This window comes from Pseudopipra pipra, chromosome 6, assembly GCF_036250125.1.
Source record: "Pseudopipra pipra isolate bDixPip1 chromosome 6, bDixPip1.hap1, whole genome shotgun sequence".
Lineage (NCBI taxonomy): Eukaryota > Metazoa > Chordata > Aves > Passeriformes > Pipridae > Pseudopipra > Pseudopipra pipra.
Genome location: NC_087554.1, coordinates 15,757,490 through 15,781,257, shown reverse-complemented (window position 1 = coordinate 15,781,257; position 23,768 = coordinate 15,757,490). Strand labels below are relative to the sequence as shown.

The 23,768-nt window shown below is 41.4% G+C and overlaps 1 protein-coding gene across 5 annotated transcripts in view; it reads right to left on the bottom strand.

Annotated features, from left to right (window-relative positions):
- The window catches only part of OSBPL5 (oxysterol binding protein like 5), a 176,814-nt gene that overhangs the window by 20,333 nt on the left and 132,713 nt on the right, over window positions 1-23,768 (bottom strand). For all 5 annotated transcript variants that reach the window (XM_064657521.1, XM_064657525.1, XM_064657523.1 and 2 more), the window contains 4 exons: window positions 23,337-23,540; window positions 17,404-17,488; window positions 8,042-8,213; window positions 2,645-2,864 (listed from right to left, as the gene is read on the bottom strand). In XM_064657521.1, the coding sequence (XP_064513591.1) occupies window positions 2,645-2,864; window positions 8,042-8,213; window positions 17,404-17,488; window positions 23,337-23,540 (681 nt within the window). The remainder of the gene's footprint in view (window positions 1-2,644; window positions 2,865-8,041; window positions 8,214-17,403; window positions 17,489-23,336; window positions 23,541-23,768) is intronic.

The following is a 23,768-nucleotide window of genomic DNA, read 5'->3' as shown; positions in this document are numbered from 1 at the left end:
ACTCAGGAACAACAAAGCTCTTTTCATTTAAGTGTTTTTCCATTATTGTACCATTCTTATTTTGACAATCTGATGCAACACACAGCTTGAACCTCCAAGAAGAAATGACATACCACAGCATCATCTAGGGCTTACACATGGGTCTGTCAGAACTCTCATTTTTTATCCAGGTTCTCAAGTGTGCACGTATTGGCAAGGTAAATTTATGCCATGTTGAAATTGCTGGACAAGGTATTAATCAGAATAAATCACTGCACCAGGGACAGATGAAAACACACAGAGGATAAGGTGCAGGAGGACACAAACGACTTCAAGTAATTTCTGTTTACTTTGCCCTGAAATACATCATCCTCAATAACCCTTTTTATAATTCATTAAAACTAAAATCTTGGTGGAAAAGAAGGGGTTCTAGGTTACCTCTACGTACTGAGGTATCTATTTTATATTCTAGACCAACTTTTGCAATCTCAAAGTCCTTCTAACAACTGTCTCTGCCTTCACATTCCTACTGCAAACAAGGCAAAGCTGAAACATCAACTGCAGAAGCACACGCCTTTCAAAGCATAGAGATGCACCTGCACACATGCACACATTCCAGATGAGCCCTCTAAGCCAAGCTAAAAATTTAACAGTGCCAGTTTGTGACCTTTGCCCTGCCACACCCAAACTGTACACACAGGCCGAGAGGCAGTTTCAGCTTAAGCTGACATATGACTTTACTGGCACGTGTTTACCTTGATACATCTGCACTCATTGCTGAGAAAAGCTACCTCATTGCACACAACTTACTTCTCTCTATGGTACTCTCACCAGTGGGATCAGACTCAACAACCAGTCCTACCTGTGTGTCCCAGGTGACAACAGCACCATCTCTTGGCCAACAACAGAAATCTAACAAAACACCCAGCAGTCAAGGCTACAAGACAGTTCTTTTTGGAAGTCCATCAGATGTTACCTCTGCCTGAGCAGTCACACTACAGCTATCCTTACTTAATGCTGCACAAAGTGTCATTCTACAACAGAAATTTAGTCCTTTCCAGTTGGTTTGTAGTGCATTTTTTTTTATTTTAATGTAAAACTGCAGAAATATCTCTCTCACACCCACACCCACATACACATATCAGTGCTGGCTGTAAGGCTTGTTCAAACACCAAAATATCACCCTACCCTACCAACATTTCTAGGACAAGTTTGTCATGTGCCAAAAGGCGATTTCAGAATAAGCAGCTGACAGAAATTAAGTTTGCTTTCACTTTGCTGCTGCTTGGTTGCTCATCTATATTCAAAATCCCCTGTTTGAACTCAGCTCTCACTTGCTGTGTGTCTGCAGGGGAATTTGAGGGGGAAAATGCACAAAAGAGGAGTTGGGTGTAATTAGGATATATTTAACTATATTTGCTTCCCAATATTAGTAGTACACTGTCAGGAAAACATTGAAAGAGGAGAATCAAAGGCTGAAGAAGGGGCTGGAGCACAACTCCTGTGAGGAGCAGCTGGGGAACTGGGGTTGTTTAGCGTGGAGAAAATGAGACTGAGGGAAGACTTTATCATTCTCTACAACTACCTGAAAGGAGTTTGTAGAGAGGTGAGTGTTGGTGTCTTCTCCCAGGTAACAAGCGATAGGAGAAGAGGAAGTGGCCTCAAGTTATGTCAGGGGAGGTTTAGATTCGATATTATCAAAAAATTTTCAATGAAAAGATTGTCAGGCATTGGAACAGGCCTGGAACAGATTATGGTGGAGTCACCACCTCTGGAGGAATTTTAAAACCATGTAGATGTGGTGCTGAGGGACATGGTTTAGTGGTGGACTTGGCAATGCTGGATTAATGGTTGAACTAGTTGATCTTAAGGGTCTTTTCCAACCTAAATGACTCTGTAATTCTGTGATTCTAGGAAAGAAATAGCTTTCTAGCAGTGCATTTCTTTGAAGCATCAACAAGACATTAGCTTCCTTGTTCAAAGCAATTAGCAAGGGAGTGCTCAGAGCTCTGCCAGCACTGGAGCAGAGCTCCTCTGCTGCCTGCTCAGACCAATTCTCAAACAACACACTTGGCTGCCCCAGCTCTCTACCACTGCCTTCCTCAGAGGTGTCACAGCGACATCCAGCTAACAAAGGCTCTTATATGGAACAGAAATGCATCCTCCTGCTGTTAAATGACATGAGAAATGGCTTTCCAACAAGCAACTGTCATTTAGCAATCAAGTGGCTCGAACGCTCCATTCAGACACACAAAAAGGATGTTCCATGCATAATAAAAAAAGGAAAGTATCATATTTTGTATCACGCAAGGACTGAGCACCCCAACTGGCCGGGACACATGCCCAGAATAATAATTCCCCTCCCGCTGGCTCCACAAATGTGCCAGTGCTGTGCAGCTCTTTAATGCAATAACTGGTTAAAGCAGTCGTTGATGTTGGAAACATGCCAAAGCACAGAGCTGCTGCTCATAATGCATAATTATTAGAGCACATGATAATTCAACATAATTTAGCAGAAAACTGTGCGTTGCTTTATCTGTAAAACACTGGAACTCACAAAGTTGGCTGTTACCTGCCATACATCTAAAAGGCTGAACAACAAATATTGTGAACAGATACATTTTAACAGAAACAGGGAGCAACCAATTTATTATTTTTTTTTTACCTCTCCAAATTCTTCATAGATCTGCTCAATGTAAGTGGTCCCTTTCCTTCCCGGAGAGACCTCTCCATGTATTTCTGACTGATCACTCTCACTTTCATTTGTCTTCCGACTGTTCTCATGCGTTTCATTCTCCGACTCTTCTACGTTGTCTCTCTCGGACTTGTCCGAAAAAGCATCATTTTCCAAATGGTGGTTGTTCTCCAGGGCTGATTCATTCAAACTGCAACACACAGTTCATTAGTTGCTTCAATTTGATTTATAAAGCCACATTATTTAAGGCCTTTTAGACACGATAAAAACACTTTTTGTGTGTTGCACTCACAATAGGGTGTGCAACCCAGGAGCGTCTCAGACATTGATTTCCTGGATAACAGGGGTTTTATCACAGAAACAGGGAGATATTTTCCATCGAAATTTTCCCCTCCAAACTGCACTTCTCAAAATGTGCCACACCACACAGCTCCACTTACTCACCCTTACACAGAATTGCCACTGGCTCTGCATGGGAGCCCACACACCAGAGGGATACAGAGCACACACTAACAACTCTACATTGCCGATTAGAGAACTAAAGTGTCAATCAGGAGAGATCTTTCCCTTTACAGAAGCAAATCAGTGGACTGTAGCATACAGGAAAATACTATGGGATACATTTTCTTTTTGGTACTACTGCTACTTTATTTCAACAGGGTGGTCCTAAGTCAGCCCTACACTAGAAAAGACAAATTTAAAAATCAATAAAAGCAAGTATTTTCACACACACAGCCCTCCCTCACCCACCAAACTAACCTGGGGAATGGGCTTTCCACAGACAATGCTGTGTAGAAGAACTGAATTGGAAGCATGGACTGGACAATTACATGAAAGAAGAAGATTCAAATTGTAAGAGCATCCAAAGGAAAGTATGAAAGATGTAGCAAACTTCATGCTCAGTGATCCAGGCTTTAGAGAATGGGGAGAATGCCAAAAATTCTCTCTCAAGTAGCCTATAGCATCTCCATTTGAAAAAGCAGATGCAGTTCATATGACAGATGGCAAACATGATTACATGGGCCAGAGGTCAGGTGCTGAGAAGTATTCACTAACTGCCCACTTTTAAAAGTGATATTTAGCACAAGCTTCAGTTTTCCCTATTCATATATGTCTTTGCACACACTTTACCTCTTTCATGGCCTAGCATTGCTCTCATGTGCTGAGCTTCTCAGCTTGTTCTTCCTCTGAAAATTTCTTTCTCAAGTTCTCATGCAAAATTGCACTCAGAGCAATAAAAAAAGGTTTCCTATACAAGGGATTTCAGATGATCTAAACAGGCCCTGGATCTTTGTAACTTCCTGTAGTCCTTTTCTCTCTCAAAGCAAGATTTCTTTCCTCAGTACACAGGAATGTTCTGTCAAGCTTGAAGTCTCTCTATGATGGGCCTTTTCTCCACCCATTCTGGGCTTGTTCCAATTTTTATTAGACATGAATGCTGAAAGTTCCCATCCCTTGGTCTTCCTCTCTTTCTTTTTCCTTTTTTTTTTTTTTTTTTTTTTTTAAGATAATTAGGCATTGCTAGGTAGAGCCAGATTAACTTAAAAAAACCCAAACCAAAAAACAACAGAAGAATCAGAACACAGAACTGGCATCAGCTTTTCAGAAGATCTCATCTTCCAACTATGCACTGAAATAAGCTCATGATTTTTAACCTGCCAAGCAAGCCACACTGCAACAGTTACAGCTTAGTTTCTGGAGGAGCCCAGTTTCTAGAGTTCTTTTGAAAGTGTCATCTACAGCTTTCTGTGCCTTTAGAAAATCTTTCTTTTCCTTCCATTTGTAACTGTAGGTATGTCTGCATATAGAGCTATGTGTGTATATGTATATACAAACCACGAGGTTTTTTAATTTACAGTTGTACCGTAGAGTAAAACTAAGATCATAAATCAGAGAGTCAATGATCAGCACTAATAATTCGCTATTAGACATTACATATATTCATCATTCTAGTGCCAGGATGTTAGTTCTCTATTTTAGGCAGCAACCAGCAAATATAATGACTGATAACCAAATACACTAGATGCACAGATTATGCATACATTAGTTTGAGATAATAAAAGAGAAAAAAGATGAGGTGAGAGCTGTCTAGAGAGATTATCCCATGATTCCTCACCACAGCTACTTCCTGGATGGTAGGTTCAGGAAGTTATTAATTGCTGATCATTTAAATACCTAATTTATTTCTTATTTTTTCAATGATCAGCTAAATATGTGAGTTTTGCCTGTGGTTGCTTTGCTCCCTTTACCTAGTGAAAATTTTCTCCATGGGATAAAAATGCTTATAAAACCTTGCATTATAAGGCTTTTGGTTCATGGCTGAGAAGTAGCCCTTGTTTCTATCTCACATTTGTAAGAAGAGCAAGTGTTTTTCAGTGTCACCTGCTGCACATTTGAGAAGTATTTGAAGTTTCAGTGGAATAAGTGATGATTTTCTGTTTCCTGTGACCTCCCCATTATTTTTCAAGGATTTCAGATTTAGTCCAAGTGGGAAATAAATTCACATGAAAGTTCACTCAGCTGTGGACTGATTACCCACCAGCCACAAACAAGGCAAGACTTAACACATCCAGAGCAAAGCAGCCACTCTGGGGAACCAAAGGGAAAACAGATGCTCCTCATTCTCAGGAACAAATATGAAATGTTGGAGTGGAGCCAGGCTCTTCTATTCCTCCAAACAGAATTATCACTGAATACGTATGATATCCTAAAAACAAAAGCCACATCATGAGCTTGAAATAAAATCAGTGTAAAGACTTCCCAGGGGCTTCCAATGGGTTTTGAATCAGGCTGTAAAAGCTGGGAGGAAATAACTATGCTAAAAGTCAGCACTGGATTTCCACCATGAATGTGAATAGCCTGGAATTCTTAATGACTAATTTACCATTTCAGCATATTGGAGTTGTCTTATACCAGTGCTTTATTCCTTTAGTGGCATTCCTGGAAACATCCGTCACTGACCATGACTTTTTTGGATTTGATACCACTCTTCTACACAAAGCAAAGAAAAAACTTAAGCTCCTATCAAACAAGTAACCAGCCAGATTCCTGGGGTTGCTGGAGATAAGACATGGAAGCCACAAGAAATACAACCTCATATTAAAAAGAAGAGTGCCTGGTACCTAAAGGTCTCTTGTCTAAAATCAACAATTTACACAGTACTTTAGCCTTTGATTCACTTGCACTGTTCTCTCCCTCTCATTTTCATAGGCTACTAAAGACATGGATTTTAAAATCACTGTATAATCTTGATTTGTTTCCCAGCAGGAAAGGAGCAAATCAGCCAGCAGACAAATGTAACTTTGGCTCAACAGAAAATGTGCCTTTGCCAGCTCCCAAGGGGGTTTTGTTCTCCCTATAATATCCATCATCTCCCCTTTCTTTTTCTGTTCTTGACAGAGTAGTTTGGCTAATTTGAAGATAGAGTTAAATGTAATTAACTGGCCCCCTAACAACAGCATGCCAATTTAATTGGTAAGATTCCCTGTAGGGAAAGCATTTAATTAGAATGATTGAATCCCTGTGAGGAAGTCACTGTCACTGGCAACCAAAAACCCTCTGCTCAGCACTTGCACATCTTGGGTTTTGTGTTCTCCCTTATTTAAACGTTCTTTGTTCCTCCAGAGATGAGAGCAAGTCAGCCCCCTATCCTGCAACCATCAAACTCCCCTGGGCTTTGAGCACTGGGGAATCCAGGTACATATTCAAAACAGTGGTAGGACTCAGAAAAGAGAATGTAGTGTCCAGATGACCAGATGCTGAACACCCAATTTGAACCAGACTCAGCTAAAATTTGAGCCTATCACAAAAATCTGATTCCACTTATGGGTACTCTGTCCTGCTGAAAACTCTGCCATGTGTGCTAGTATTGCTGAGACCCATAATTCAAGAGGGCTTTTAATGCTGAACTACTAAGAAGTGAAATAGAGGCACATTTAAGTGTCATTCACGCATCATATTTTGAAGAAATACTTTAATACAGTTTTAACTGTATCTTCTGCACCTCCTTATAGTAGCCATGGGTTTGCCTGAATGTTCTCAGTGCCACAGGCTCTATTTTAATATTATGTGTATTTCTGTACACACATTCATCAGCTGAAAAATAAGTCCACTGCATTCCTGAATTCATTATCACAGCAAGCACAGAGACTCTCTCTTAGGCATAAAGAAATTAAAAAGTAAAGTATTAATGGAAGAAGCCCAAGAACAACAGAAGCATTTTTATAAATATCAGGGCACGTGCCCTGGTAACACATCAGATTTCCTTCTCTTCTCCCATTGTTCTTCAGTAAAGCTCTTCTTCACATTCTAACTAAAAACCCAAACAACAGGACTGGACAACACATGCTGGGAATACCAGAGCCTTTCAGGTCATAGGTCAGACCAAAATGCTGCCACCCCTTCAGTCCCATGGGACCAGAGATACCTTCACACTCTGAACAGGACTGAGATCCCTGCTGTTATAACAGAGCCTAAGAAAACCACTTAAAGATGAGGTCCCACTGTGCAAGGCTTCATCTTTGCAGACTGCAAGAATTGCTACCCTGAAAACTGCATAACCAATGGTGCATTGCTGTGAGCCTTAAAAATCAAATTTGAATCAGCAGAACTAGAAATAGACACTACCCCTCCCAGTTCCCACTCCAAAGGCCAAATGTCTATACCAGAAAGATTTTTGAAGTTGCTTATTCAGCTACAAGCAACAGAAAGGCCTGGGGGTTTTTAATGCCTACAGAGCTTTGATGTGGGTTGTTCCAAAATGCTGCAGTAACACCAGGAATATGAATAGAAAGGAGGCTTATATAAAAATTTATCTGATGCATCAAGGAAGAAATTGGACACCACTCAAAACCCCTGTAGAGAGAGAAAGTAATTATAAAAATAAGTATGCAGTGTGTGCACTCTGCTGACTATGACACAGTATTATTAGGAAAGAGAACACATTATTAAAAAATAGATCAGTCTCAGAGCCATATGTGCTAGCAACACACAGACATTGTTAGTAACTTGTCTGTGTAACTGCAGGTCTGCTCTAGCAGCTAGATTCCGCAATCTTTACTCAGGCAACCCATTTTTCATGCCAACATCTCCAGACACCATTTTGGCCCAAGCAGGGGATAGAAGAAAACTGGTTATTGTTTATGTACAAATGAACACAGCTGAGGTTCCCCCCAGTCTGTGTGCTCAAGCATTACGTGGCAACAAACCTCATATGCACCAGGTCCATATATTAGCAAGGAATTCAAGCAGCAGAATATACAGGCTGGTTTTTAAACAGGTTTCCTTAGTGGACTCTGGCTAGATTGTGCTAAAGTTTGAGCCATAAAACACCTCTCTGTGCTTTAAGAAGTGACAGCCCCATCTTACTGGAAGAACTCCTGGTCTGACATAGCACTTGTGTGCAAGAGGTGGTTGATCCCCGCATGCGCAGAATCACTCGAGCAGTTCATTTCTCCATCCTTTCCCAGCTTGGAGGCACTGAGACGGAAGAGGCTGGAGCAACGAAGGGCAAGTTCCAAAGCATCCAGCCAGCATCGGCCTGTCAAAACAAAAATAATTATTTAAGCATAGGAGAGTAAGTAAGACAATTCATGCATTGCTTCTCAAAAGCTTCTTGCCTGGGAATAAAGCTCATTAAAATTCAGGAGGTCACTGTGTACAGTATAGTCTTCCTATAAATAATCCCTAGGTTATCTTGCCAGAAATGGTGTGTTTTAGTGGCTGCATGAGTAATACATCTGCATTGGTAATACAGTGGGAAACTCATCCAACTTCCTCTTCTCTAATAACATCTCTTCTTCTAAGATATGAACTTGTTCATATCCTTTTGCCCCTTTCTGATTCAGTCTGAGATGCAGGAAATATGTATGGGTATGGTGCTTTCAAATCCCCTAGCAACTGATGTCTGCAAGTAATACACCCCAAAAACATGTTCAGCATTTGCCATCCCCACCACACACACTACCCAATAGATACTGAGCCACTGTGCTGTGCAGGAGTGATTCCTGCTTAGTCTGAGATCACTGAACTGCAGCCTGCTCAGGGGTCCCGCACAGGGTGTAGTGCTACAGTAACAATCATCCCGATCAAGATGCAGGATGGTCAATATTTGCCAGAGTGATTAAGACTAGAGAGAGTTGCTTGTCAGACTGGTCACCTTCCTCTTTCTCTGCATTTTTTTTTCCTCTTCATTCCTTCTCTCTGCCTAGTCCATCAGATAATCTGAGTGGAATATCATTTTTTTCTTATCACAAAATATCTTAACCTGAGGGGTCTGTTTTGCAGCTTTAAGCATGGCACAGAGACAAGATAAACTGCAGTACCTATGCACAGCCACACTGGATTTCCTTATGGCCTGCACAGGTCTCACAGACAGACAGTAAATGAAAAGCACGGGAATCCAAACTGATTCTTGGCTCTGTTTGCAATGATCCATACAAGACTACAAAACTGTGTGTCAAAGCCTAACCACCACAGTGCTGGAGCTCCTGTATTCCTGGAAGTACCTGAAAAGAGCCTGCTTCTATAGTGCAGTCATTAATGAGGCCAGGACACCTGCAAATTGGCTGAACATTCGAGAACTGGAGTATCAAGGGAGTTATCCTCTAATTTCAAGCATGTAAAACAGAGCTCTTCATTACACTTCTCAGAATACATTTTGTAATAATTAGAAGCGTGCTTGAGAGGCAGTGAAGAAAACAAAAGGATTTTGCTCACTTTTGGCAAGTGCTACAAACAGGTTTTCCCTGGACCACATTCATTCCTAGATCGCATTTGGGAAATTTTTCCATTACATTCAATTCTATCACCCAGCATCAAGCACGTGCTGTTCTCTTGGGCAGAACTCCCATCAATTTCTATATGACCAAAACATGGCTTTATAAGAAGATCAATGAGAGTCTAAAAAAACCTCTAGAACATATGTATATAAAGACACATTTATACATTTGAGTGGCTTTCAGCACTTTGACACAAAGCTGCACCAGAAAAATAAAAATACCTCAAATCTTTGAAGAATTGCACTTGAACATTTAGCCACAAACACTGCAGAGCCCATGACTTATTCTAATTTCATCCTATAAATTCCTTCAGCATCAGCTTCTGATTTAATAATAACATCACAAATAATGGTTAATAAAAGATTGAATGCTGTTGGAATTGATTTCACACTATTTTGTATTTAACAAATATTCTTGCATTAAGGCTTTACATGCAGAGATTTATTCCCTTCTCACCTTGTGGAGGATTTGCATGGATAACCCATTAGAGCTAATGGCTGCACTGAGCACAAATCCACTTCCTCCTACGTATCCCCTCTCCCCCAAACCCACCAAGATGGAGGCTATTCCTGTTTCAGGCTATTCCACACAAGAGAGCACCCTCCTACTCAGGCTCCCTGCCTTGACTTACCTCTGCCTTTACCTTTGCTTTTCTTTTCCAGCTCCACAGAGTGAGGACTGCATTATTTGACATTTGGAAATGCTGCATATGTCAAGATATTTTTATATTCAGTGGGCTTGTAAAATCAGGTGCTTTGACAGGTAGGTTGGTTTGTAGCAGTATGAGCCCTTTGGGGCAGTCGTGTCTCCTCAGTGCCCTGCAGCACCCATGTACACACATTATCTTAGCATGGTTGTGGCAAGGGTGACCCAAAGCCTCCCTCTGACATCTCCCTCACTGTGCCCCTGCAGCCCAACCCTCCCCAGGGCTGTAGGCAGAGCAGGCCACACTGGCCATGGCCTCATGGGAATCTCTTTTACCCCCACTGCCACAGGTATTCACCAGTACTGACATGAGCTTACAGGCTTGGTCAAAACTTTGGGGTTCACCATGTCACCAGAGGAAATTTCTACACAATATATCTAGGGTTTTCATCTCCTTAGATAACTCCCTGGAAGGGGTTATGAGTAATTTGGATCTTTGTTGAAGCCTTATTCAAAGAGCCTAACTTAAAAAAGAAAATTAAAAATTAAATATTCATTTTAATAGTCCAAGGCAGATACACAAAACTTTAGAGGAACTCACTGTTCATCAGCAGTCAGCATTACTTGTACTCTGCAGAAAACAGAAATGGCATCAGTCTACACCCTTATTTTCATTCCTAACAGAAAATGAACTGAAGGGATGTACACCAGCCCCAAGCTAAGAAATGGGTCTTCAGCCATCAGGTGGTGCTGTGAATCCAAACAAATATATGTCACTAACCCAAAGGTAAAATAAGGGCTTACCTCAAAGGTTACATTCTCTGCAAGTGTGTTAATTGCAGTTCAACACTATAAAATTATACTCTCTCAATTACAGGGATTGCACACAAGATAAACCCGTTTCCTTGCTAAAAGCCTTTATGAAGTGTTTTTACATTTGAGTGACCTTGTTGTTGAGTTATATTCTTCTTTATTGTGAAGATGACACAAAAATGTTAGCATTTGGATTACTTAATTTCTTACCTCACAGGTCTACTCACTCCCTCAGGAACTGCAGAAGGGGAGAAAAGTATGTGGTCACATAATTAAAGGCTGTCATCTACAGCCATGGCAGTCTGCATGAAGGCTACATGACTGCCTTAATTCTCACATATTCTAATTTTGAGTGGTTGATTCAAGTAGGATTTTTTGTATACAAGGTAATTAGATCAGAAAAGAATCCAAAATGTGGTTCCTTCAAACAGGAACAGCAGCCCAAGAGCATGCATATAGGGGAAGTAAAAAAAATTTACAATAGTATTCTTTCAGAAGGTTTGAGGTGTTCAAAGCCTCAATGTAAGACATTGCAATTGATTATCAGCTATAATTTTTCACAAATCATGGTTTAAAATGAGCATATGTTGGAATTCTGAAGGAAACCCCAAAAGCTTATTGTCAGCCTATGGCAGAATCTCCACGTAGGCTTTTAAGCTCTTCTTAAATCAAATTATATAGAATCACAGAATTGCTTACATTGGAAAACACCTCTAAGATATGAAGTCCAACTGATAATGCAGCACTGTCAAGCCACTATTAACCCATGTCCCTAAATGCCACATCTATACATCTTTCAAATACCTCCAGGGACAGTGGCCCAGCCACTTCCCTGGACAGCCTGTTCCAGTGCTCATCCACTAAGCAGGTCACCTTGTCATGGCAGGAGATCAGGTTGGTCAAGCAGGACCTTCCTTTCACAAATGATGCTCTGGCTGGGCCTGATCCCCTAGTTGTCCTGTATGTGCACTGAAGATTATCTGCTATGTTAACATCTTCACCCCAGTGATTACTTCTGGGCAATTTCTGCAGAGATCATGTTGTCTCCAAAACACCTGCATTACCTCCTTCTGCTTGGGAGCTGTGAACAGAGTGTTGCCTTTGAAATGTTATTTCTGAGCTTGACCCTTTCTTCATTGTATTTAGAGTATTTTTGTTACTGACTTATGAGGGGCAGACCTAGAGTAAGCTGTGGCTCTTACCTGGGCTGCAGAGGGGGAAGGATGAAAGAGGGAGAGAGTAAAGTATTCCATCTACACATAATACTCCCATGTATCTCACAAGGCACATAGAGGATTTACAAAGCTCGGCAATAGAGATCTTCCCTCCAAGCTAAGAGAATTCTCAGTGAGGGTAATAATGGGGAGAAATGACACCTCACTGTCAAGTCCAGCTAGACAACTCTGCTTGACAGGCGGCACAAGGAAGACATTTCATATCACCCATCTCTCAGCACCTGAACAGGTCATATGGGTAGGTTGCCCAGTCCCCCTTTGGCTCAAAAGGAACAAAGGAGAGAGAGTGAGACTCTTTGACAAGGTTGTTCCTGGAGCACCAAAAGTGGATGTCCTCGCAGAGTGCCAGTGCTAGCTCCCATTCCCGCTCTGTTTTGTAGAAGCCTCTCTCCTTGCACCATTGGTTTCAACAGCCATTCAATATCCATTCCCACTCTAGTAAATGATGATCACAGCATTTGGCATGTGACAGAAGTCCCAGGAGAACAGGATGTCAGATGAACACATGTGCATACCACTCATTTGTGCTCAACTGAAACATCCCCCACAACACACACCCCTGCCAAATTCCAGAGTCTCCCCTGAGCACGCCTGTAACCCCTTTTCTCTGTTATATGTGTTTATAGTAAAATGGCAACAGTCATCAGTAACAATTTAAAAAAGGAAACTCTTTGAAAAATCAGTTAAACACAGTGGGGTTCCAAAGTTCCTTCCCTCTTGAAAAGTTTGGGAAAATAAATGCTAATAAAGGATGCATGTTGCTTTAACTTTGCAAAAACAAAGCTGAACATGCATCCCACATATGTTTTGAAACCTTCCATATGCTTTCTGCAGGCCTTTTGGCTCAGCAGGCTGGAAAAGCACCTTGTTGTCCTTTGAGATGATTCCTGCAGTACAGCTGTGCAAATGGGAAACACTACAAGTCCTGCAGGACATTGCCCGGGTTGGCAGGGCACTGCTGGCATCATTCAGAAACCTGGAGGCTGACAGGCTGAACAGGAGCAGGCACATCTTTGCAACAACTCATTTTTCTCACAGACAAAAGGAACTATTAAAACCAAGTGACAAAATCCATTTCTTCTCCTTCCTGGAAACCCCCCCCAGTCAATCAAAACAACAGAAGGTGCTTATGCTGCTAACCTGAGTTCAGTTCAGGGAATGACTTGAGTCTGTCCTAGTCTTTGAATAGATATAAAATTACAATATTCCACAGGACAAAAAAAAAGGACAGCACTGAAAATACTAAGCTATTTCATTTTGAAGTTCTTTGCAGTCACCATCACTCACCTAGAACAACTCATAATCTGATGTGCCAAGTCTACCTGCCACAGTTTGCAACAGCTGGTCACAGAGGACGCAGCCAATGTTCTCTCAGCACTCACCAGCGACAAAAACCCGCTCGAGATGGAATCACATTGTTGCACACTGAAATCTGTCTGGGACTATACTTCTTTTCCATTGCATTCCTGTAGCTACAGAACACCTGCGATGAATCTCTTGCCAATTAAGACTCCAAAAGACTCACACTGAGTAACCATACATTCCTCCAGAGAGGCATCACTAAGGGAATATTATTCTTCTTGAATTATTAAAGTCATCCAGTTTTGGCCTCATGCCTCACACTTACAAGATAGATGATTTTAAAAATCAACCTGAAGTAGACTGTCACCTGGAAATGATGAATTCTTGCTCAAGTGCACACAAATCAGGAATTGTGAGGAAGAGGCTGATTTGGTCCAGTCAGTGAACATTAAGGTCATCGTGTTCAGCTGACTGCTTATTTTGCTGTACCATTTGGGTGCCTGTGTGCATGATTTCTTGCACTTTGGCTGTCAAGATACAAGGATGTGAGCTCTCAGTTAGCTGCAGGTGCAATGTATGCACTGAGATAATGAAGTCTGGTTGCAAATGGTTGTATTTTAAACTGCTGTGAAAGGTCTAAGGAATATAAAAGGCAGACATACAGCTAAAAAGGTAACTTCTATTTTCTCCAGAGCTGCCAGGATCCAGAGACATATTTCATCATGAACTCGGTTTCAATTGCAATCTTGCTTCTGGTTCATTGCTTCTATGTGTGACCCTTATTTCAATAATCTAATTTCCTCTCTAGATCAGAGCATCAGTTCTGGAGGAAGGGCCAGATGCCTAGCAAAGAACAACAACACTGTGAGCCAGACCACGAGGAATTCCACACAGCTCCATCCCCACAAGGCAATGGACACTACTCAAAGCATGCCTGAAAGAGTGGACAGACATAAGGAACAAAACGTAAGTGTGGTTTACAGTTCCACTGTTAAGCTTTTAACCCTTGGTCATCTGCCACTTTGAAGTCCCCCAGTAACCCCTTTGGTGGCAGTGCCTGCTGCAAAGTGGAGATCTGCACTGTGAAATTTAAGCAGGTGACTCAAAACGCATAGGAAGTCTGGGGCATTGCTTAGGAGACCTCTGGGACAGCCCTAGAATGGTCTGGGCAGGAAGTCTGGGGCAGATTTGAACTACTAATTCTAAGTCACTCATCAGCATAAATCTGAAATGCATACACAGTCACCAGTTTGGAAAAAGCAGTTTTCTTTTTTGAAACTGGTAAGAAAGACCGACCGTGTTTGTACAGTTTGAGTCTTGCAGGCTGATATGACCTTCCAGATGTCTTTAAAACACATCACAAAGCAGCACAAAACTGCTGCTGTGGTCTGTGAATGTGAAATCTACTGTAGCTGGGCGGTGGTTCTGCAGGCTGTCCAGAAGTCAGGATCTTAAATCCTACCAGCAGTCTGTCACAGATGGTATGGCAGAGGGGAAAAAAGGGATTCTGAAATGCTGAGAGAAAAAGTAGGCCATGTAGCTGCTGATCATGAAATAGCTGCCTGGATAGCAGAACTGTACATCTAACATATGCTGTAACTCAATATTCCCCAGCAAGTCAAAGGCCTCCACAAGTTAGTTATATTTGCCAAATGCCTTGTGGTTCGTTTTCCACCACTGACATGGGAGACTGTGTTAAGAAGAACACAGTCAGGACACCTCCTCAGAGTTGCTGTAGATTCACACAACATTGCATCTACAGAGGAAATGTGAACATATTACAAATATACACTAACATGATACAAGGGAAGAGATTCCATCTGCCCTGCTTGTGTCAGCTGGCTTAGCTCATTCTACCTCAATCTTCCATCTCTCTTGACCATAAGTGCATCTTCCAGGTTTGTCCAGTGCATTAAAGAAATGATACAAATTCAGGCACACCCTTCTGGAGCAGCCTCTTTACAACAGGTGAAGCTGTGTAGCAGTCTACAACCATTACAGTGGTGTCTCCTGGGCTTACAAACTGTATTAACTGCAAAGTACAAGCCCTAATTTGCTGCAGTTTATATAGAATTCTTTAAATGTAACAGTTGCTGCACCTTGTATCTTTGTCTGCACATGTTTTACATGACCTACTGACCTTAATACCATCTCCAAGTCACTCATCTCCAAGTGTGACACCCATGTGTTTGCCCATTTGTCAGCTCATCTACCCTGCCCAATGGAGTGGACATCCCCAAACTGCCCCCACAAAGGCTAACTAACAAACAAAAGGAGCACAGCGCAGTCACAGCACCAGGACAGCTCTTGTGTTTGGGAAGGAGATATTCTTCCCTCTTGTCTGCAGATTCATGTCCTTCCCTTCCTGCAAAAGGTACGGCCACTGCTTATTGTTCACTGGCCTCAGCTGTGAAGTCAAATACTCTCACTCAGATGAAAATTGCACCATTTTTCATGCTAATATTTCTAGTGCAATACAGTATCTTTTTTTTTTTTTTTAAGTCAACTGCTAAATGGTCAGATCCCAAAGCCTCACTTCACATTGGCTGCAGAAGTCACCTCCCCAGTCTCAGAATCTCTAAGGCATAATGTGGGTGCTCCACACCTGTGCAGGTGGCTCTAGGGCATTGCTGTTCAAGAGCATATATTATTTCATCCTGAACCAAAGGCCCCAGTTACTTTCTACATACACGTTTAAGAAATTTGATTGAGAGGTATCTCAGTTCCTCCTGCTTCCCTTGACCACATTAGCTCTTCATCTAACACTGAGAAGAGACAAAGTAAAGGAAAATCATGCTAAACTCTAAAGTAACTCTGCTTTCATTTGCCCGGCCTCTGCATGCTTCCCAAGAATCTTGGCCAATATCTTGGCTTTCAAAATGTGTTCCGGTAACTCACTATTTTAAGCTCTTATGATAACAGAGACAGGTAATAATTCACTGGGCAGAAAACTTCCCACAGTCATTTTGATACTGAAAATTCTCATGTGCCAGATATGGTCTATTTTGTGCTTTTTCAGCACATGTTGTATGACCCAAAGAGAGAGATCACAGCTAGAAAAGTCTTACCTCTGATGATCTCTTGGGAGATATTGCTAGCTTGAGAGCCTTTACAGGTGACATTAGAACAAATCTAAAGCTATTCTACTCCATGTAAGGAGCACATGGGATACATGAGCCCCCCTTGGTGGGGTAGGTGAAAAATATCCATTAAATGAACAGCCTGGGTTAATTTGCTAGAAAAAAAAAATTAGAGTAGTCTGAAGGTCAAATGGAATGAGAACATGTTTTTAATCTTCTTATCTACTTATAAATCACTGATATTTTAGGTCCACTAAAGTCATTTGTAGAGATTTTCACATAGCAAGCTGGCATGTCTGTTATATATTGACCTAAATTTACCTTCCATAATTTTGTGAATTCCCAGAATGGTATTTTAGATGTGGGCTGGTTTACCAGTATCTGGGCCTGTTACACTGCAAACCCTGGCACAACAAGTTTACAGGAAAATTCTGGTGGCTGAAAGATATCTATCAACAGTTCTTCAACATTTCTATGCCATTTTCCTCCAACAGATCCCTACCTAGTGTAAGACGTAGGCAGATAACACATTGAAGTCTCTGCTGAACTGAGAAAACAGTTAAACTCCCCTCTCATCTAAATTTTGGGATCAATTCTCTTCATCCTTTACTTTATACTGACTTAGTGTTTTTCCTCTCTTAGAAGCCTAGGTCCTTCTTCCATACAAATGGACAGAAAGGTGGTTGTTCAGGGAGAGAAATGAAATGTGCCTGTAGTCTGCTTGATCTACTCCAACCACTGATAAGTAGCAGCATCACTCAGGCTGGGTGAGTCGCCCTTTTTTCCTTTACACACCAATTTTTTTGCATCAACGTATTTTTTTAACTAGCAGAAAGTATGCAATCTGGAGAAAGCAAATGAAACCCCAAACTTACCATCTGATTCGGAAGCTGCTCTGAAAATCAAGTAGCTGCTGGGAAGAGGCTGAGTGATTGAACCAACATTTTCTCCCTTTGGCCCCTGGAAATGCACACAGACACAAAGATGTAAGGCACAGAAGCTGCAATGGACTCTTCAATGTCTTTCTACCCTTCCCAGGCAGAGTGTGCATGATTGTGATAGGAAAGAAAGAAGGAGAAGATGGAGTAATTTAGAAAGACTTACTAGTAATCATGACACTGCTGCTGCAGCTCCAAGGCAGTAACAAGCTCCTACGTAAATGGGGCTTGGTCTAACCTATGCTCAGCCCAAAACCTACTATGTTCACTCAGATCTTCAGAAATGGAAGGATCTTGTTGCTGTCATTTCGGACAAAACCAGTCAAATATTTTCTATTAGCCAATATTTTCTATTCTTTGTGCAAAACCTGAATGGCCCATGTGCATGTCTTACAAGCTCCACGAGGTGCATGTGGACTCACAATGAAACACCTTTCATGCACCACCACAAAAGTAGCAGAGCCACACCTTGTGCTGTGAGTGCCTTGAGCAGAGAGGCAACAGCAGCTTTTCTGGAAGGAAACAAAGGGAAAACTCCATCCTGAAAACCTGTCTGTGGGAAAGGTGGAGACAGGCAAAACCACAGATTGAGGACCAGACGTCTCCCAGCACAGGCATGTGCTGTGGGGTTGCAGTCCTTCACCTCTAAATCCTGAGCCTTTGAGAACCCTTATTCTGTAGTGCCTGGGGTGACAGCCACCTCAGGCTTTGCATGTTTATGTTGCTTTTAGTTTAGAAGCTGTGGCAAAAGAAAACAGTGTCTTGTAAACATCCTGCCATCATCCTTTCAGCATGACCCTCCAGAAATGATGCCCAGGGAGGCAGAGTCCACCTTGGATTAGGCACTTCCAATGGAGCCACAGGCTCCCACCTCGATCTCCTCTCTGTTTTCTCTGCTTTTGAACTACAGAAGCTGCTAAGAAAAAGCAATTCTGGTACCCAGTGAGCACAGCTTCATCCTCTACATGGTATGGACTTTGCGTCATAACCTGTCTGAAATAAACAGGGCTCCCTCCTCTTCCATTGCATATCCAAAGTTACCCAGCCTCCTCCAGTTCCTTCTCTTCCTCACTTTGTAACAAAAAACACAAAAGCAGGTCCTTCTTCAAATATGCAGACATGATGTCAGAACTAAAAGCAGAGCAGAAAGCATCACCAATACTCGCATGCCCACTGTGACAACTGCAGGGTGGAACAAGCAGTTTTCTCCAGGATGCTCCAATACAGATCTCCTTGAGTTTCTAGAAAATACCACACAGTGCTGAAAATCTGTAGGCAGATTTCTGCAGTTTGAATATGACTCTTCTCCCTAACACAGGCCGTTATAGTATCCAATCCTGTCTCTTGAAAGAAGGATTTCTCCCTGGCATTAGTTTATAAGCGCAGAACTGTGACCACAAGCGAAAACTGCTTCTGTACACAAGTGCCTCATAGTTAAATGGTGCTTTTAACTGGATTTTTGTTTTCAAGTTATACTCAGAAAACCAAAATTTGGAAAGAACGAAGAATGCAAGCATCGGAAAAGCATAAAATTGTATGTGAGTGTACGCCACAAAGATGAAGTGCTGAGAAGACAGCAGTCTCCAGTCAAGCTTCTTGCCTTCACATCTACGGGGTTCCTCTGCTGCCAGGAGAAACTGGGATCCTCGTTATTCACTTTATTTTTCCCCTCCCCTCTCCCACAGGAGGTTCACAAAATTAAGACTGTTTAAAGGCTTAATAGTCAGGACTGGCAAGGTTGAGATTTGATTAGTAAACCAGAGCAGAGCAGCTTAAGACATTACTAGTGACATTAATGCAATCAGGCATCATTCCCCATGGCATTTTTCCTTTCAGTGGCTTGCAGCTGAGCAGGGTGTTTGAGAACTGTTGATAACACCATTAATTGTGTTTTCAGTGCAGAGGTTGATATTTGCTCTATTTGAGGAAAAAACCCACAACCAAACAGTACATATACAGAGAAACAATATCAAAAAAAAGGGGTAGATGGGAAAGAAGGGATAGCACATGGGAAGGAGGGGATAACACAAAATTTTAAGAGACATTTAGGCATGTGGATAAACTCAAGAACCAGCCAGGTCACTCTGTCAAGGAAACATGCAATAGTGAGGCATGTTCATATATGGAGGTGGCCATTTCCCACAGAAAGCAAAGAAAAGAGAGGAGGCCATAAAAATAAAGTCAACATCTGGACTGAGTAAATGATGTTCTGTATCTGCACAGCAGAGATAATGATGCTTTCTGTCTCCCAGCCTATGAGTATCACGTCTGTTTAGAGCCCAAGACCTCCAAGACAATGACCACCTCTCAGTAAAAGTGAGCGTTATCCCTGCTGCATCAGGACCCAGAGCTAAGCTGAAGCCTCCAGGCAGTACAGCTAAGAAAGGATAACCTTCATCTCATTACTGTCTTTACATTTGATTTGAGAGTCAAAAGTCATTATCAAATAGGGGGGTGACTAGGCTTTGAAAAATTGAGTGGACTGACAGTTTTACGTAGTATGACATCTTGGAAAGCTATAAATCAAAGCTTAAAAAAGGGGGAAAAATCTCATTAACAGTATTGTGGATAACTGTAAGGATGAAGATGAAACTGTATTCTAGAATGGAATAAACAACTGGAAAAGCAGGGGCACAAGCCCATTACTAGGACTTTTTCTTTAAAGGAATAACTCAAATTTCTTTAAAATCAACAAAATGAAAACTATATATATTCCCAGATGCAGTGGGTCTGACCCCTATCTACTTAGTGCTCTAAATAAATGTCAGAACAAGCTGCAGATAACGAAAGCCTTTCCACACCACGCTGTTCAGCCAGCTTCTGAGCAAGCTCAAAGGGAAACAAGACCTATTCCAGGATATTTTTTTGGGACAGCCAGGCAAACCCTGCAAGCTGATAGTCCTACACTCCCTCTGCGAAGCAAGAGGACAGACACCCACATAGGTTGGCATTCCCCAGTCTCCTGCAGTCATGTCTCTTCCCAGGAGCAGCGTGAGATCACGCTGCCCTCACACAACAAACAAAGTGCCTCTGCAGCAGCATTTGGAACATGTGGGGCAACCTTTTCTTACTGCTGCTTGCACTGCTGGCTGATTTTGAGACCTTGGTGGGTTTGGCCTTGGATTTACAAAGGCCTGGGCAGAGCAAATAGATAAAAGGTCTAATTCATTTGCACTGCAAAGGAGTTTCAGGATAAAACTCTCAAAAAGCCAGGGAAGTGGTGAAGAATAAAGAACCTGTTCCCTGAGCAATATGCTTCTAAGAGCTCTAGACCCCAGAGAACTTCACAGGAAAACAGTACCCTGGTGCATGTATTTAGCTTTCAACTATAAGCAATGGCCTTACATTTCACCTTGAAAGGCGGCCCAAAATCTCACCCCACTCTAACCAAAGTTAAATGCCTGCACATCAAATTTACTTAGCTAGCACTACCATAAATTCCTATGGCAGTGTCTGAACCAGTCATCTGTTCCAGGGCTGAACCCTGTAGTTAGATCCATACATACGCTGGGCAGCCAGGCCAACACGTACAAAGGTGTTCAATAATAAACACAAGTTAGCTGCAAGTCCCCTGATGCAAGTCAAAGTTGGACCATGAACTCTAGTCTGGACAATCCCCGAAAATTTCACAAGCCATTTTGGGCAAAAGTGAAAGTTGTTGATCCATATTTTTCTATTATCTATTATTTATCTATACATATGTTTCTGTTGTGATGGACAGTAACTTGGGCTTTTTGCTTAAGCTTAGGCTAATCTATATTTCACAAAAAATAGACCTTCTTTGCATAGTTATACACAATCAATTTAGATCAGACAATTCTCCTCCAGTTGCTTTAAAAGGAGGCTGTGAAATGACATAAAATGAAACTATTTTTGGCACTTTCAGCCTTAAACTGTTGTCAGAGTGCAGACAGCTTCTTTGACATCAAGAAGTTCACTGGTGGATTTCTTCTTGATGTATATTTTGGTGTTTACCTCATGGCTGAAAGCATCTATCACAGACAACAATCCAGGCTGAACTCAGGTTTCAGAGAATTTCCTAGTATGCAGCTCAAATGTAGCTCTCTAAGTATGTCTCAAGAGCCTTAGAATATTACTTTGACTTTAAAATTTAAACCTCTTTGGATTTCCTCTAGTACATAAACATTTTCAGAGATACACTCCCTTCACATTTAATATACTAATTCCTATTTCTATCATGTATTTTCTCAAGAGACACAAGAATTAGATATACATACACACACTCAAATACATATAAATGTTGATAAAAACTTCTTTCTTTTGGATGCTTTATATCAAGGGCAGGGCATTCTAACACAACCCTTCAGATCTGTCAGCCACACTACTTTTCAGTACCTGACTGCACTTTTGATTCTATTTTTCCCTATCTCTCCTGACTGTGCTTCTCAGAAGAATTCACTTGACCTGTCAAATCACAAGGAATGCTTTTATTGACAGACAGTAAATTATCAACAACATTCTTGGGTGAAGGCTCTGAATTAAAAAAGCATCAAGACTCTCAAAACTGAATAAGAAGCAAGGTAGCAAAGAAACCCTTGGGACTTTGAGCAAAAACAATGCATCTAGGCACAAATCAGAGCTGAGCTGCTGACAGAAATCAGCAGCTCTTATCCCTGGTTGTTGAGGTTAATTTTAATTCTCTCCTCCTACCTTATTAAAAATCAAAAGAGCTTTTATAGTGATTGTACAGCTATGTTTAAAACTGTTCAATTAACTGCACTGATGAGCAGAAGGGCATCTGCTTGATCTGCTCGCACAGGGCTTCCCTGTTTTGTTAGAACTTCTGATGCCAGTGACAAGTGTCTTCATTGCTCTCCCATGGGTCTTTCCAAGCACATTTACTCTGCTCACCACCTTGCAGCAAGGCACAAGCTTGTAATGCTTTATTTACACTCATGATGTCTCCCAGAGAAATTATGTCTGCAATAACTCTGCCAAGTCACTGATTTTAAGGGGGAAACAAGAGTTCAAGAACATTTAAGTTGTGTCTTCAGGGTATCTAATAGATGTGGCTCTCAGCACCTCTCAGGAGGTACTGGGATCTTCCTCTTTGCTCACAGGCATTAGATAATTTTTTTTCTTTTTTTGTCTATTCTTAAAGGGAAGAAGAAAAAGAAATATAGCTCTTTAAAATTTGCAGGGAATTATTTTAAGAAGTGTGAAAAACTATTCATCATGTGCATTACAGGGAGATCCAGAGGTCACTGCAAGAGCTACTGAATGTACAGGAAGAGATTGTCTCAGCCTGAAGAATAACTAAAAGTGAAGGGGAGAAAACCTTGCTATTTCTATTTCAAAGATGAGACAATAAAGGCAATATATCCAAAGTCACTCTTTTGTGGAACAGTCAAGGCTTGTGCAGACCACTGAGTTTCAAGTTCATTGCAAACAAATCCAAACCTCAGAGACATTAGAAAAAAAAAAGGTCAAATTATCAACCTGATTTTTTGTCACTTTGCCAGCCGTCTTCTAGTGTTGTGCAAAGCACTTGGTGCTTTGTGTGTCCGAGTTTTGGGGAATTTAGTTATTGGGTCTATTCCTCAATTCCATTTAAAGATGTAGGCCATGGTTTGATAAAACTTCTAGGGATTGATATTTTTTCCTGAACTAGCACATTTCCCATTTCCTCAGTCTATGCATGCACCCATACACCAAGAATGAAAAATCTCTGGAACTAGTCACAAGGACTATGTTCCTCAGATGTCATATAATGATCAAGCTTCGGTGTCTTTAATCTTTTTAAGCAGTCAGTTGCTAACAGCAACCAAATAACTGCAAATCTAGATAACATTAGTGCTCAGAAACTTTGGTGACCAAGCAGAGGTTGTTCAATTCATCAGGATTGTTACCTTTACAGCCCAGATTGATTGATCCAAAGGATGAAAAAGTTTAAAGCAGAAGCCATCCTTTTTGGAAGGTCTCTCGATCAGCTCACAAGAATGGAGCAAGATTGTCCCAACCCACTGTCCGATCTTTGGCGTCTTATAAATCAGCAGCACTCCTGGTTTCAGGACACACCACAGTTTGGTCCAGCTCTTCAGAGTCCCACGAATCTGGATAAAAAGCAGGGAGAGGACAAAAAGTTACACTTAGGTTGCTCCTTCAAAGAAAACTAGCATTTATCCAGTATTTATACAGTACTTCCAGTATGTTTATTCCAAGGCCACACCACTACACACATCCTAAGGAAAATACACTGTGTTATCTGAGCAGTCCTAGAGATCTCATAGCAAAACCACAGACCTTGCAAACCTGAATATCAGAATCTAGTTTTCATATTT